General features: G+C 31.9%; 2 protein-coding genes across 2 annotated transcripts in view; both read left to right on the top strand.

Moving 5' to 3' along the window:
• The window catches only part of LOC126768190 (paired box protein Pax-6-like), a 43,588-nt gene extending 28,997 nt beyond the window's left edge, over positions 1-14,591 (top strand). The window contains exons 3-6 of the mRNA XM_050486145.1: positions 2,609-2,749; positions 12,368-12,646; positions 12,852-13,036; positions 13,270-14,591. Of these exons, the coding sequence (XP_050342102.1) occupies positions 2,609-2,749; positions 12,368-12,646; positions 12,852-13,036; positions 13,270-13,836 (1,172 nt within the window). The 3' untranslated portion in view covers positions 13,837-14,591. The remainder of the gene's footprint in view (positions 1-2,608; positions 2,750-12,367; positions 12,647-12,851; positions 13,037-13,269) is intronic.
• LOC126768180 (uncharacterized) overlaps positions 1-18,067 on the top strand; it is a 276,661-nt gene that overhangs the window by 218,525 nt on the left and 40,069 nt on the right. The gene's annotated exons all lie outside the window — the stretch shown is intronic.

The raw sequence follows: 18,067 nt of genomic DNA, 5'->3' as shown, positions 1-18,067 counted from the left end.
TTAAGCGAATTTGGAATTAAACGTTTATAATATAAAAACGTAAAATCATATTTGTATTTGGGCATAGAAGATTGAAATAACTGCAGTGCTATTCTGTAATAAAACTCGTAAAATGGTGAAAACTATTGGAAGCATTTAGGATACACGTTAAACGTTACATATGTATATAAACATATTTGCCATGGCATATCACTTACTGACGTATCACGATCATGTTCGGCGATGACTTTTGACCTCGTTTTTATAGAATAACTTAACTGTTTTGCAAAATATGGTAGACGAAAGTAACATTTCCGTGCACATCTAATTATCTATATAATTTAAAGATAGTGGTATAAAAAATACAACGTTTCTATCGCATTCTATCGCCAAACAACAGATACTTGAAATGTTATGTATCAGTTTGCAGGATTATTGTTCTAGTTTAGTTACGGGTTCAATATACATACCATCTTAAATCTCATAGTTAACATCGCATTAACAATACTTAAAGATATTTTTAGGGTTTGGCCTGTAGGCCATGTCTTAGACAGTGGTGAGCGCTTAATATTAAATACCCCAATTAACCCGGCTAATGCGGGCTTATATTCCTAATATAAATTAATATATTGAAAAAAGACAATGCATTATCAAATCTATAATTGGTAAAAATTTGTTTGGACATTTTTTAATACATCGAGTAGTTTTGCAAATTAAAAATATGTAAGTACTAATTAGTTACAACCAATAAATAATGTATATGATAACAATACCATGCGACGCATATACATATATATATTGATTCGAGTTAAGTGTGTTTGTTTTGCAATAACAATTACTGTAATGATTATAGCTCTATGGGATTACTTTAATGACTTCGAAAATGGCACGTCTTTCTGGAATCTGGATACGTGTAAAGTTAAGAATTCTTTTTGCTTTCTTCACCATTTTAGGTCTTAAGCTTTAGTTTTATCAAGACATAAAGACCCGTATGAATTTATCGTGAATGGCGTTGACAAAAATGAGAATATAAATAATGTAATGAATTATTCAGCGTGATCGGTATGGAGGGCCGTTGTAACAGGCGTAAAAAAGTTTCGCGCAGCCGTCTGCCGGAATGCTGCCTCCAATGCCTTTTTGTGTAATTGTCTCGAAGCACGCACTCATCCATTATCTACTAACTGATTTAGGAATTACAGAGTCCAACAATTTTTTGCCTAGTTCTCAGAAGCCAGCTAATTTATGCCGGAATCAAATTTTATGTTTTGTTGTTCGAAGTTACAATTTTATGTCCAATAACAAAAGTAATAATGTGATCTGCGCTAATTAGTTCATAAAACAATCATTTAAGTCGTGTCAAAACTTTAAATTGGTTAGGAAAGTTGTTATTAATTAAAATTAATTCAACGAGTCTTGAAATTAAATGGTGGAATGCGCTTGAGGGTAGAACCTAAGGTCGCAGTCAATACGCTGAACATCTTGTCATACAATATCCCTTTTAGTCAAAAAAAAAATGGAATTAAATGTTTGAAGAGCATGGTTTTAGAACTGCATTAATTTTTGCAGTTATTACATTTTTGCGTTCATATAATACAATACTTGTCGCACAAATTATTAAATTCTGAAGAATCCTAGATTGAATATAACCTGTCTATACGCGCTTCAAAATGTGGAATATAATGAGTATATATTTTTTGTTCCTTCTTATTATAATCGTACAAGTACATTACGTTTAATTATAGTAAAAAAGTTATGATTTAAGCCACACATTTAGCCATGAGTATTTTTTCCGCTACAAGATTTTTTTTTTTGAAAAATGATAACTACTAAAAAATAATAAATATTATTTTAACATAAAAGTATTATCTGTAAAAAAGTTTTCTTTTAAATAAATTGCCTAATAAGTCTGTTAAAAATCCTACTACTATAAACAACATTATTTTCTATTTATAGGTACTATAAATTACTATAGTACTATATTATACTTTAGATTTGACAAAATGTGAATACATTTTACGAAAAAAATTTGCCTAACTATAAGGCAAGTTAAGAATTCTTGTCTCGATGCGTCGACTTCATTTAAACCGATGTCATTGTTTATATAATTAACACTAATTTGCAGTTTTCATTATTATTCCGTACCGGGCCTTTGATTATCAAATTTTTTTAAGGCAAGCACGTCCATCTTCCTTTTGAATGCTGAAGCGGTAACGTGTGATAGAACCTGTGAAAGTATTTTCAATCTTAGTCCATTGCAATAAGTTTTAAAAATAAAAGTTGTTTTGTTTAAATTATGACTGGGCACGGTATTGTGACAGTATTCGGCGTTTACTCACGTTTAGCGTTCAATGAAATTGCATCGATTGGTACCGTGCCGCTATTATTGGTATTTTTATTAAAGTTTTAATTTGATTTAGCTTTTTGTGTAAACATTTTCAGGTGTCACTTTTTAAATCGAACAATATTTCCAGAGCTATTCGTATGTTGTTAACACGTTTCCTCATTGTCGCTTGTTTGATCTGTGGGCAATTATTTTAATTTGATAATAATTGCCAACAGGATACAAACGTGTCCGTGAACAAAATTTTAAGGAGTTTGATTGATTTTTAATGGAAACCTCATATTCCAGGCACACTTCGACCTCCAGGACTCATCGGTGGGAGCAAACCAAAAGTTGCAACGCCAGCGGTGGTTTCGAAGATAGAGCAGTATAAGCGCGAAAACCCGACCATATTTGCGTGGGAGATTCGAGAACGACTCATTTCTGAAGGTACGTTAACGATGATCTGCGTTAGATATTAGTGGTAAAGGATTTTCTACAAGTCAGGAGCTAAAATGGTCTCTTACTTATAACATGAACGCCCTGAGCGATCACGACTTGCCGCTCACATAACTATAGACATATTCGCAAACGAATATATTCTTTTTAAGACAATAATGATGTGACAGCCGATACTACATTATGCGCATGCATAAAAATCCTATTTTCTTAGTTCGGAGAAACTTAGTGACTATTTTGATTCAAAGTTACATTTCTATTTGTAGTCTACTTCAAAACAAGTCTAAAAATGTGCTTAGCAATAAAATTAATTACCAATGATTATATAAATAATATAACTTACCGAAAGTACATAAACAATTATTTATTGAACTAGTTTATATAACTGATGCATGGAAAAAATGATAATATAATCGTGAATACTCAATGTCACATTATTACCTCTAATATAGTTGAGGTCACTAATGCTACACAAATGTCAAGGTATATTATTAAAGTAACTAAATTGTTCTGTCGCAGTCACCGTACACTATTATTAAGAAAATAGGCTTTAACATTTATATGTCATAAGAATGCTTAAGATAATAAATCATTTATGTTAGTTCGTGTAGTTATTATTATTTTGTATATACATGTACATAATATAATACGATATCAAAATGAATGCTTGTAATTTTAATCATATACTTTAAATTATATATTGAGTGAAGACATTTAAATTTAATGCATCATATTGAATGATACCTTACACTTGCTCATTGATATTTAAATCAAAAACTTCCACCGGTTCTGGAAAGAAAGCACCCAAACTTGAAAAGAACCGGCGATAGAAACTCGACGATTCATTTTGTTAATTTCATATTCGCTAAATATTTTCTATACAAGAAAAAGCCATCGTGAATTATATTGTACAAAATCTTTAAATAGTTGTTCTTACCGATGGCGTGAAACTTTCTCAGCATATTAGCATTGTATTTTAGTGTCATAAATGGTCAATATCTGTAGGTACTATTAATATTTAATAGGCGCCGTGTGAGTGGGATCGATAATTTTTTTTTTATTAAGTATCTTAATGTAAAAAAAGTATTGCAGTATATTTAGTACATTTAGGTAGTAAATAATTACTATCGCTATCATTATTAAGTGTAAAAATATGAATAAGTGCTTCCATAGAACCAAATTTTATTTCATAAAAATCAATTTGATTTCCCGGCCAATTAAATTTTGAGCATACGTAATAACGCAACAAATATACGCAACAAAAACATAAGTACGTAGGTTGCTATAAAATTGTAAATTTATATGTTGTATGTTGAATCAAAACAAAAATTATAATTGACTAATTCACATTCTTTGACAGTTGACAGTTATATCTTAATAATCTTGTGATTCTTCTCATTGATTAGTGTTGTGACTCATAATGATATTCATATTTTGGGAAGATTATCACAGTTAATGGTTTATGGTAATCTCTATAACTGTATAAAATATGTATAAAACAGATGTCAAGTTATATGTCAGTTCAACATTCCAGCCGTGGTGCGGAGGAATTCTTAAGAAATAACTCCATAAATATTATTGAAAAGATAACGAAAAAGATTATAAATATATAATTACTGAGGTCATGATAATAAAGTAATTAAATTAAATAAGCCGAAATAAAAACTATAAATAATGAAGATTATGTACACATTGGTATATCTTTCTATAAAAGTTAAATTAAAATTTATATACACTATAGTATATATACATGTACGTATCTAAGTAGATTGCATCTTGTAAGTCTAATTACTACTTGAAAAATAATATAAAGTTTAATGACCCTTTAAAATATTTTCCCTTGGTTTTATTTTATAGTTGGTGTACCGGTAGGCCGCTCAAGTTACAAAGCGCGTGCGTGCGTGTTTACATTAATTTTATAATATAAACATCAATTTCTCTGAATCCAATAAAACAACCAAAATCTTCATTTTTCTTACAAATTTACGAATATTTAATTATAAAAAAAATTATATACTTAATTTCAAATAACTTAAGTTTAATTTTATTTTGCTCTTATTAGGATGATAACAAATTAATTACCTACTATGATTTTCATTATCAAAACAATTAAACAGCATCAAATTATTGTAAATATCTTATTTTTAAGAAAAAAAAGTGAATATTTATATAAATGCTTAAAAATGAACAATATTTATCGAAGTTTAACAAACATAAGTAGAGGGTTTAAATTATCACATTACGAGTTAATGAGTTTAAGTTAACAAGGTCACAGCTAACAGACGCACTTTATTTATTTAGGCAGCAACTAAATACGTTTATATCCAATTAGAGGATTTGACTACTTGTGTATTGAACTTTAGGTATTTTCGTGTCAATACGTTTTGGGAGGTCAGGTGGTAAAGCCAATGAAGTGCAACCCCGAATATGGTCTATTAGTTTTGGTGATGGCGGCCGGCTTACCGTCAGCGGATATCATGTAATACGAGACGGGTATTTTAAGTAACTAGCAGGAAAAAAACACCTGGTCTAGCATATAGTGTACTTACGATATAATTACTCGTGGAAACTTTGTCTTACAACATATAGTACTTTTATTATATATTATACATTTTCTTTATGTATATAAATAGGAAAAGATAAAGCAATTTTCTCAACCGTTTGTCATTTATATTTTCATTTTTATTTTTGTTTGTGTTATCATAAAAAAATATTTAGAAAGAAATAAGATTTAAAAAAATGTTTGAAACATTCATTATATATTTTTCCCAAATTTTCAATCATGTTGTAATAGTCAAATTTCGAACTCGGCGAACACTAATACAATTAAAAATGAAATAACTTTTTTAAGTAGCCAGGTCCATAATATGAGGCGATGCAGTATCTTGTTTTTATAGATACCATTATCGCTTTTTGCGCGAGAATTGCTCATCTAATTAGTATATAAAATAAACCGCTAATTAATGTCGAAATCGTAAACACGAATTCGCTTATTTAAACTCATTTAAAATAACAAACTTGATGTATTTATTTGGACATATGATTCTTAATACAATGGCTTTTACATTAAATATGCGAATTACGAAATTATCAGCGGCATACATATCAGAAAGAACATGATGGGCGTTTTTAAGTTTGAGGCCAACGAGCCAATTGCGATAATTGCATGAGCGACACCTCTCGTGTCCATGTAATGAAAATGCATCAACAAAAATCGACTCTATTGCTGAAGAATCGTATAGCGTAAATTAGCTTATAAATGTACGATCTTAAGGCGTTAAGTTCTTTATTGTAAGTAAAACTTCAACAGTTCTTCTTTAGGAGATTGCTCTTGCATTGCAGTTTCTCTAGTAAAGAGTTGTAGGCAGTGCATGCGATCCTCTGTTAAACAGGTTTTGCTCATGAGACCATTTCTGGTTTATAAGATGTCACTGCAGACCGGATTAGAAGACGATATCATTCTTGATGGGAAGCGTGCAAAGCAAACTGTTAAATTGTATTATATTGGTATTACTTTGAGAGAAAAATAAGCCGCATAGTAGCATCATATGTCTACAGTTAAGGGATGGAGCTGAAATTTTACATAATTTAATGTTTATAATATGACTTTATTCTCGTAAGCTAAATTTCATAAATATTTCAATCAAATTAAATTAAATTGTAAATTATACCATGACCATAATTTTTATTAAAGAATAAAAAATTTATATTCAATATAAAAATTATATAATGAGAATAACAGAAAATAATACGGTCTGCAAAAGAAGTACGAAAAAGCGTATTTCAACGTAAACTGGAGCAACTATTACGCTAATAACCTAGAGCCTGCTGCATGAGACATTAAAATATGTTCTTTCTTTTAAATAAATTGAAGTAAGCATAAGTACAGATAATTATTTGGGGCTCATTATTGAGAATTGGTTCTTATGATTAGTGGACGAAGGGTCACTGTGCAATGATTGGCATTGTAATATTTTTTCCCTTATCTCCGTTTCTGGCTGACATTATCGTCATTTGTTGAAATGTATTTAAAATAATTGCTCGATCGCGGCGCGCTCATGACTATGCTGTATGCGAAAATTGCACGCGATGCCATGTCGGTTGTTATGTGTAAATGCTCACATATTTGTTGTTAAATGCAGTAGTACTTTAGCCTTAAAAATTAAATTCTACAGTTAGGTTTCACGGCTGCATTTACAAAACAACATTATGAAGGCATTGTTCGTTTCGTTTCGTTCAGTGCACGGATTGCTGCAGTCGAGAGGTAGTTATGATTGATTCTATTAGATCGAGCGATGGTTTCGGTGTATCAAAGCGTGTTGACTGGATTGGACCACCTGCTGACGAAGAAGCCGCTATCGGCTCGAATATCGAGTGAATCAAAATTTTATTAGAAGTGAATATGAATTATTTCAATTTGTTTTACAAATTTATGTACCATTTGTTTTTTAACAAGTAAAGTTTTTCTTTGCAATTTTTGTGTTTTATGCATTAGTTTTTAGATTGTATACTACTATGTAAGTGATTATTTAGATGCTTTTCATATTTACTATTTGCTTACATATTAAATTACTTCGAAATATTATTGTAAGAAAAGAAAATCGTTGTAATATTTATTTGAGTTAAATTAAGCCCAATGTCGTAGAGTCAGTAGCATTACTCTCTTACGTTATAAGCTCTGTGGCCCATTCAAGAAATTTAACTAATAGAATTTTAATCAAATTTGTAACAAAATGATCGTGTACAATGGCGTGAGTTTTTATGAAGAAACGCGTGCCCAGCTCTCAGCGTGCTTATGAAATTGACTAAATTGATTAAATTTCATAACTGAATAGCGGTATACTTTCAATGCACTTCATTTTTATGGTTCGGTGACCGATAAAATATATTTTCTTAATTTAAGTACTAACAGAAGAATAATTTTCGTCAGTTTATTCTAAAAGGTAAAAATGTGTAGCTCTTCATACATTAGACCTTTTATGAATTGGTAAGTATTTAATAAAGCTTTTGCGAAGTGAGTTTTGAAAAAAGAAACTAAATTTACACAAATATGATCAACTACAATGTACAATTATTATGCTCATTTTTAACACGCTTGCTTTAAGTCAAATAAAGAACCCATTATAAAATATTTTCTCAAAATAACAATGAAAACAATAAACCTTAACCTTTTATCATTCAAATAATAGGATCTGTCATAAACACCGCTTTCACCTCGTGATGTGTTCACGTTAATTATCGATAGTCTTCGGAAGCGGTTATCAAAACAGAGCGATTCATCGAGACCGTCTAAATTTTAATAAGGTGCCCACTACCGCCTTTGTTGGTGATGACTGTGCAGTTCCGGACAATAGCTTACGCAACTTATCGACTAAATCGATATCGGTTTACGAGGCGTTACGGCCGGCTCTAGCTACTGACCAAATTTTGATTAATTGCATTCTTAAGCACCGAAATGTGGGGCTGTTCCTGCCTTAATTATTTAGTGGCGCCGATTAATTAGCGAAGCTAATGACGAGATGTTTTACGAGATGCTGTTAAAATACATTGAATTAATTGCTTTTATTTTATTGTGCGTGTTTTTTTTAATTAATCCAGTAATTAATCAATTACACACTGATCTAATATTCTTATTGAATTAAAAATAATGCGTCTCTTGATATAATATGCCTTATTGGCTTAACATGCAAGCTTTAATTATAATTAATGTATTAACTTGATTCTTAAAAGGTACTCTATTAATTTTTTAGTTTATTTAGGACAGTCTACAAAAAACGTACAAAGTTACTCTTAACGGGCAGAATACTCCCTCGTTGTCCGGTATGAATAGAAATGTTTTTTTTTTTATTAGACCAGTTTTTTGACATTTACTAACAAGGTCTCGCCTCGTTTTCCGATGGAAATAAATCAAATCGATATCCACATAGGTCCCAATAAACCGATACATTTATTGATTTGTTACAGCATTAAATTGGTTCCCAGCAGAGCCTCAAAATACAATGTTGCCTATGGTAGTAGAGGTCACGGTGACTATATTAAAAAATAGGTTTATTCAAGCCTTTTTTATATTAAAAGTTGATCTTCAAAATACTTACTAAGATTTTGCTTCCATGATTAATGCGTAAAAAGTTACTAAGCATGGCAATGAAACCATTAATAATATTGGCACATTTGTTAATTTAACTATTCATTGCTAATTGAAATGGGTTGAAGAGCGGGTGCGTAGCGTAGGCGTTTAGCGCAACGCAACGGTCGGCAGCGGCCCCCCGCCGGCGCGGACACCTTTTTACTTGGTCCACGCCGCGGGTGCCGCTTGATTGCCTCCGATCTCATCGTTTTATGTTCCCCATAAAGCCAACAATAATTCATTTAGACGACGTGACGCCACTCACTCGTTAACTGGCTCCACTTGTTCGAAGCGGACGTGATTTCAGATCGTTTGCGACCACGTATCGCGTACAATTCCGATACGTAACAAAACGAAAGTTTACAATTAGTGTCGTTTACCCCCGATCGAGAAAGGGACTGTCCGTGACTTCCCTCAAACGAGCTCATAATGACTTACCTTTAATTATAAAACATTTTAAAATGTTTGCCCTTATAGCCATGATAATCTTGATGTGCAATTTAATGGTCTTTGGAAGACATCAAGTAATACGACGGTATTTAATTATTTTATAAGTATATAATGAATAACAGTAACTAATTATTTTCATTTCGTCGAATCTAAATTGTAATATGACTATTAGCTTGCATACCAATCAGTTATGAGGTAACACTCGAGTTCAACTTCCATTTCTTCGGTAATAGGACTAATCAAATTTATCGAAGAGCCGGTTCAGGTAAAACAAATAAATTCATTCCGAACCATTAGGCACGAGATCCGATTGTTAATGTCTCAATTTAGAAGCGGACGTAAATCTTCAAAGGCGTGACAATTACTGTTACTTCCCGGCAATACAAACAAAAAGGTTTTCCGTCAATTATCGATAAATTAACCCGATTAAACACTCCATAGCAGACGGCGCCGGATTGTCTTATCTTTGGACATGCCACGCTTTTAGGCAGGGACCAACGTAACAACACTCCGAAGTAAAACATTAAGATTTTGGAGCCAATTTGCTTTTTATTAGGTTTTCATGGATATCTTTTGGTACATGTGTTTCGACAATATAATTATAAAGAGTTTTTTTGACGTTAAGCGAGTTTAATTTTCGCGATAGTCATTATAACAAAATAGCTAAGAAATATCTAAGCGAAGCATATCCAGCTTCATTTATTTAAAGTATCTAAACTTTTAAATAGAAGCGGACCCCATTGTGACTAATCATGATTAAACGACTTTAGACAAATTGCATGACCGTGACTAGGCATTTAGGGCCGGCGTCCGATCCCAAATCATTAAAAGAACAATTATAGATATCGCATTCCCACCTGCAACCTGTTGACGGATAATGATCTCTTTCAAAACAAATAGTTAACCAGTGGTCTTTGTCATTACGTGATCAACGATTTAAATAATAAAAAAAAACATGACATATTACATGATATACGAGTTTTATAATCTCATAATTATAATACCATTCGAAGGGAGGAAAATAACGCTGACGCTTACACTCGAGCGTATCAATGTCAACATCAATAAATATGAATAATAATGATTAACTGTACTCTAAAAAAAATCCATTAAAAAACTTTAAGACTTTGCAAAACGATTTTTTAAGTAAAATAGCTTGTCGCAAAAAAATAACTTACACAAATTGAAAATAACGCTTTAAATTAAAAAGTGTGGGTACGGTACATTGTGGTTAGCTTTAGAAAAACAAAAAGCAATTTAACCGTTCTCTTAAAGATCATGTACATTTTTTTAACATCGATGTTGAACAAGGAACTAGATAAGCAGTGATCTCACAAAACGTTACAACATTTTCAACGGTTTACTTTCTTTTTATAAAACGATGTTGCCAGTTTAATTGAAGATCTCGTCGGTAAGTGATTACTTCTCATCGGTGCGAGTGTTTGTCAGCCATATTGGGGTATTGGCTATGCGTCCGATTCAGAAAGCCTTCTAAGGAGGCGTCGTAACGCGCCGATTACGAGTCAAACAAATTGTGTTGAGGGCAGCTTTTTGTACTTTCGACGTGCTAACAATAAGCGAAGGCACGCAACTGATCATTACTATTATACTATATAAGGCTTTGTGTTTTGAGTAAATTATAACAGGTCGGTTTTGTATTGTATTTGATGTGCCAGTATCGCTCCGACTTGCGCGGAAGTCTCAATGGGCCTTCATTACAAGCCGTGACTATAATCAATTTATCTTTATTAAGTAAATAGGATTAAATGATTCGCTTTATTATTTTAATTTTAAAGTTCGTATAAGTAATTAACAAATATAACATTTGCTGAGGACACAGGGAAGTTTACATGTATACGTGTAATTGTCAACGAGGCGCCTAGGAAAACATTATTGATATTATAGTTAAGCAATTACGGAGAATTACTGTTCCTAGAGATAATTGGCGTAAGTAGATATGACAATTTCATGTAATTATTGGCGAGCAAAATTGGTCTATTTACCGAAGAATCAATCGGCTGTGAACTTAGAAATTTTTTATTTATATTAAAAAGTAATAGTTATTTATTTTGCTGATTTAACAAACATTATTATATATAAATATTCAATATTCCTTAACCACAACATTCTTTTTATATAAATAGGGTATATTTGTTCCAATAGTGTTCTAGATTAATCAGTTTATTAGAGTATCTCTAAAATGTTCGCATTTCGGGAACAAAGTTTGTCATAGAATTGAATTGCAGATATATAAATATATATATATATAATAATATATATATATATATATATATATATTAGGTTCATGTGATTTTATAAATAAAGATTCAACAATGTGACATTAAAAAAGTCTGCAGTATGTACACGATGTAACATAGAAATAGTGTTGTATGGTAATAACATACGTCGCTTCCGTCCACGTTTTGTCCTCTTAGCTTTGTGTGCTCATTGCGCAATGCTCTAAAGTAATCATACATGTATATACGAGTTTTAAATCACTAGCATGACCAAGCAGAGCAACTACTCAGTAGCTCAACAACGAAATCTACGACAATTAGAACCAGACAGGGTATGATTAAATTATGCCACTTACCCAGAGTGTTTCCTGAAAATTACATGGGATGGCTCTGCCAAGGCTGCTTCGGCACGCGATCCTCAGCACGCATTAAAACATATAATGGCCGCCGATTTAAAACGCGACCAATGACGCATCGGTTTTAACGCGCTGCTGGTCACTCATTTTCTGTGCATATTGTAATTATTCGAACTTCGCTTAAGAAATAGTGCAGAAAACTATAATTATCTATCAGTTTGTGCGCGCAACTACAGCTTACGTGTTAATGACAACATGGAAAGGGAAGTGAGGAGTAGACTTGCGTTATAAAGTCATTGCACTTATATACTTGGAAACAATCTTAGGTTATAAAACTGTTATGGACAGAAAATAAATTCCAAAATATCATATTGCCAACTGAGCTAGTGAATGGTTAGATTTAAACTGGTGTATCTCATAATTTGATTTTTGTTACCAGGAGTATGCACGAATGCGACTGCGCCGAGTGTGTCCTCAATCAATCGGATACTTAGAAATAGAGCCGCGGAGCGAGCTGCGGCAGAATTTGCCCGTGCCGCGGGTTATGGGCTTTACGCCGCCCCACCGCCTTATGGTGGGTTTCCATGGGCTGGAGGTGGTGTATGGCCACCTGGAAGCTTACAACTGCCACCAGGAGTACCTGCTCAGGCGGTAGGCATGCCACATCCAGATGCAATGAAACAAGGATTCCTGGGATCTTCGGGTCGTGGACTAATCGGTCAGTAAAGAGTAAATAAAAAGTATATATTCATTGTTAATAAATTAGCGTTTATAGTATCTAAGAACATCGTAAAAGATAGTCATGAAATATTAAACAAACAATAGCAAAAACCAGAAAATTTAAAAGTCCAAAAATCAAATGTGTTTTATAAGAATAAATAGATAAATTATAAATACATTTAAGAAATGTTACTTTTTAACAGATGTCGACGGTGATGATTCTGGATCTTTGGATGGAGAGCAGCCCAAGTTTAGAAGAAATCGTACCACCTTTAGTCCAGACCAGCTAGAAGAATTAGAAAAAGAATTTGAAAAATCTCACTATCCTTGTGTCTCTACACGAGAACGATTAGCTTCTAAGACGTCTTTGTCAGAAGCTAGAGTTCAGGTAAATATTGACATGATTGTTTTTAATCATAACCTTTCAAAGAGTAATATAAAGTACATATTTTTTATCTTATACACATAATCCAATTAATATAACACCTCATACGCAGGCGTTAACATTATAATATCTTTAGTCAAATCAGAGCTTTTATTTCATGCTCATTTGCATAAATGAATATTTGTTAACACGATGAGAGCGGAATACTAATCAGGTTTATTTACCGTTACTGACAGGTTTGGTTTTCCAACAGACGAGCCAAGTGGAGGCGCCACCAGCGCATGAATCTCCTCAAGCGCGGTGGTGGCTCCCCCTCGCACCGCCTACCCCACTCCCCTTCCCGTTCCCGGTCCCGTTCTATGTCCCCCGCGCGCGTTCCCTACCACGCTCCTCAAATGGGCGGTGAAAATAGCGCTTTCAAGGCTCTCGCGCATCAGGAAACTAGTGCTCTCAAGGCCCTCTCGCAACAGGCCCAATTCGAAACAAATGCGCTTAAAGCACTATCCCAGCAGACACCATTCGACGGCAGCGCGTTCAAGCCCCATCCCACCTTAGAGAGCAGTGCATTCAAAGCGCTTGTACCGAACTCCGCGGCGGCAGCGTTATTAGCGGCACAATCGATACAATTAGCGCGCGGATACGAATCTCATTCTGATTCAGACGAGGAAATAAATGTTCACGACGAGAGCGAAGATGAGATCGAAAAACAGATCAATAAAACTAGATCAAGATCCCCGAGCCCCAACCGGCAAAGAATGGCGTGTAACGATTTGCCTTTACAATTAACGAAACATGATCGCTGATTAGTTAAGTTAATTTATTTCTATTGTAGTAAAAAATAATAATGTTTCCTATTATATCCTATTATATGTGATGTTCCGAATAAATAAATTATGTAAATTATAATCCTAGCGTGCTATTTCTCCAGATCGCTTGTAAATTCTGTAAATAAATAGGCATTAAGTTTGTCAGTAAATGTGACAGAGGGCTATAAAGATAAGTATGCACAAAAAAACTGCTTTATTTATAAGTAACAAAAATATCTAAGCTCCACGAATGTGAAAAATATAAAAAGCGTTGTTTACGCATACAAACTAGAGCATGGCGAAATTTACTGTTTTTATTGACTATTCACAGGGGAATTGGACATGATAATCGCAACGTCACGTGTTTAATTCCTGTTTTAATACTTATATATCGCCGGTGCTATAACTTTGGAATGTAACAGTTAAGAAAAGAAAATACCAAAGTGTCATAACAATGTAGAAACCACGGTCTCACCTTATTTATAGTTCCTATTATGGATTGATGATAAATAATACATAAAAGTATTGAACCTAAGCCTAACATAAAATAAGCCATTAAGGCGCATAGTTAGTTTTTTTAATGAATTTAATTTTCATTAAAGGCTTAATAAAATTAAACGTTAAAATTTCTCATTGTATAATAAAATGGCACCATTGTATTATATTATTGTTTAGATCTGTTATGTATATATGTATAGTGTTAAGCTTTTTTAGTACTGTGGACTATTTATTAATATACAGATATATAACTGTGAAACGAAGTAGGCAATTTACATACGTACCTATAAAATAATAAAATAAATTTTATTTAAATTAATCTTCACGTCGTTTTATTTGTGAAATGTTTTTGATGGACCAGGTATTGATAAATATAAAATTAAATCAAAATAACTTTTTAAATTAAGTAACTAAACAACTATAATAAAAATAAAGCTTTTTATGCCATTTTAATGACATTGATGCGATGTACGCTATGTTACTGTTTTATTTTATTACATATCTCATGATGTTTAAAAGACAAGGGGTTTACATTTTTAATTAATTAATAAATTAATTAATTACTTGAAGCATTTTTATTATATTTGATTATAACAATAGTGTATTTAAAATCTAAGCAGTAACTAATATTCCAGTATTTTTGATTAGTCAAGTGTTACAACCGGTTAAGACAATTTTGCCAAAAATTCATTTTTTTTAAATATAATATTACATAAATTACATATAAGTTAACATTAAAAGTACCTAAGTATGGTGGTCTTTTAGTGAATAATGGTAAAGGAAAGCGTTTATTCCTTATATATTCTTTTTAAACTGAGCAATATCAAAAAAAGACAAGCAAAATTGCTGTCTTTAAATATTATATCATGAATTTCAACAAGGATATCAGTATCAGAAATAAGCCCTAGTAAAAAAAAAACACAAGATAATTGTATCCTGCAATTACAACTTTCACACGCATCCTGACAATAGCCTCATAACTCTTAACTATAACAATCAGATCATGCGAAACAATTATACTTTTTCCTTTGGTTATTAAAGTCCCGAATCAACCTTTCCGGATATCGACAATCATGGCAAGATGTAATAAAAAAGGAGATACTTAAACGAGTTCTCGCAATATAAGTAAATAAATTAAATGGAGTTTATTTACTTTGAAAGTTTCTAAAGTAAATGTAATAGTCTTTAAATGGTTCATTGCTGAGCTAAGGCCTCTTATCCTTTTGAGGCGAAGATTTGGAGGTTCTTCCACCACGCTGTTCCAACAAATGCAGGTTTCTGATTATATAATTATATAATTTTGATTCGAATGAATAATAAATTTCATTACCTATTTAAGATATCGAAGCAAAATGTTTTAATTAAAAACTGAACATTTCTATTTTATAGTTAATTTAGAAAATAAAATACTGGCAACATCATGGTTTTATTGCTGTATAATCTATATATTATGAAGCCGGTTAAACTAATTGTGAAATATAAACTTTAAATAAAAACTACACAAGCTTTTATTTGCAGTTAAAAAGAGTTTTAATTTGTTAAGATATTGTTAAACACATTAAGTTGGAGTTTAATTACACATTATCAATAATATAGATAGTGAAGTTATAGTTGACACGAAGCTCTGTGCTGTGTCAACGTGTCTGTGTATATATATAATAATAATAATATGTCATTTCAATTAAATACTTAAATTTTCTGTTTTATCAAATTATTCTAAAATAAACTTAAAATATAGATCTCTTTATGTTGTAGATATTTAGTCATCCTTCTATAATATGTAATGTATGTTCGTGAAACAATATCAAGTGACCGTCATTTGTATAAACGCCGCATAAATCTACAGTGTCACTCAGCAGTCGCCCAAATGCCACATAAAAGTCGAGCGCGACACGTAGAGGGCACTCAGTTTATTCAGAATAGTGCAGCCCCGAGATAAACTTGTAACGTCGTGATAGCCGCGGAGTGTGGATGCATGTACGCGACTCGATCCAATAACAATAAATTTTATGCGTCGTTTGAAGCGCCGAGCGGACAGCGCCGCGGACGCTTTCTGACCGTTCCTACGAGAATGGTTCTTACATGAAATTCACTAAAGGTTTGTATGCAGACGCAATAAGTACAAATGCAGTAAAGTCGTTTGCGTACGAAGCGCGATTGTATATTTACGTTTCAATAGTGTCGTTTGCGATTATTAAATTTACAACTGTTTCTGTATTTATATAATTAAAGTGAAGATAAAGGTTGTCGCTTCGTCAATTTGTTATATTAAAAGTAGTTTTGTAAAGATAATTGTGCTTTTTTAAAGTCAGTTATAACTAGCACCATTAAAGGAAATCAAATCTTATAAAGCAACGTTAGAATACTCGTATATAGTTACAAAAATAAATGCTATTAACATATGTAAGTTTTAAACAAACGTAACACCATTGGTAAATAAAATTCACATATTATTGATGTTGAAAAGTTATAAATGCCATATGTTTACTAATCATAACGCCTTGAAGACTTGTTTAATACAACGATATCGTCCAAATAAGAATAATATTATTATGTTTACACTTTACACGTACAACTTAGGACCAAAACACACACACACATGATGCACTTCGTAGATTTCTATATCACGATATCGTATACGACGTCGCAACTTGACACGATGTTATATCGTATCGTGTGTATGTCTTTTGGCTCTTACGTATACCGACATAAAATTACTTTTAACGCTTAAAAATTTGTTAAGATGGATGCTTATCAAAGTTCTAAAATGAGATTATCTTTTAATTTAAACGAAGTTGAGGTCATTTGTAACTGATGATACACATAGATATTAGCTATGTGTTGTATCGAGTCTACGCATAATATATTTTAATATTATTCAGTGTAATGATAAAGATTGTACAAATTACAAGTTGAGTCCACTCTGTACAACGGCAACACTGCCCAGGCAGACTTTACTGTACAAACTGTGTGAATATAGTTTATATTATGGTATGGCATAGTTGAATATTTTCAACTATATCAAAATATTCTTTAATTAAATTCAAGAACACATTCGAATTTTAAATTTGCATTTTTTTGTTTAATCTGTGAAAAACATATACAATAATTTTCATTGTTTCATCACAAAGTAACAAATATTAGTATTAAAAATATAAAAAATACGATTTTCTTGTCTGTTTTATAACGTGTAAATGTAAAAATGATTTATTTTAAGTAAGTGATCTGTTGCAAGTTTTGATAAGCTTCAATGAGAAAGCTTCGCATAAAAATGTTGAAAACAATGTGTGAAATATATTTTTATGTATGATTGTTTTATCGTTTAACTTACTGCGAAATATATATTTTATCTTATATATCTATTCTACTGGTCGCCAAGGCTTAAACTTCTAAAGTAAATGCTTTAGACGCTGATGTGAAATGTTTGAATATGTCATATCGATTGCGACTGTGTTTGTTATTATTGTTAAAGTTAGTAAATATTTTTTTCGAATTTTTTTTTATGATAAATTAATAAAATATTTAGAAATAGGCATGCGCAACAACTTGTTAAGATTGACATTAAATGTTATAATGCATAAATATGAGGTCATAACTTTTATATTTAAATTTAAATCTCAAAGTATGTATCACATACAGAGTAACACGTATTGCGAGTAAAACATACTTCGGTACTTCGCCGTGTGATCATTTACAATTTATAGTTATACCGCAAAGAAAAAAAAACAGA

The sequence above is a fragment of the Nymphalis io genome, chromosome 4 (assembly GCF_905147045.1).
Source record: "Nymphalis io chromosome 4, ilAglIoxx1.1, whole genome shotgun sequence".
NCBI lineage: Eukaryota > Metazoa > Arthropoda > Insecta > Lepidoptera > Nymphalidae > Nymphalis > Nymphalis io.
This window is presented reverse-complemented; position numbering and strand designations above follow the sequence as displayed.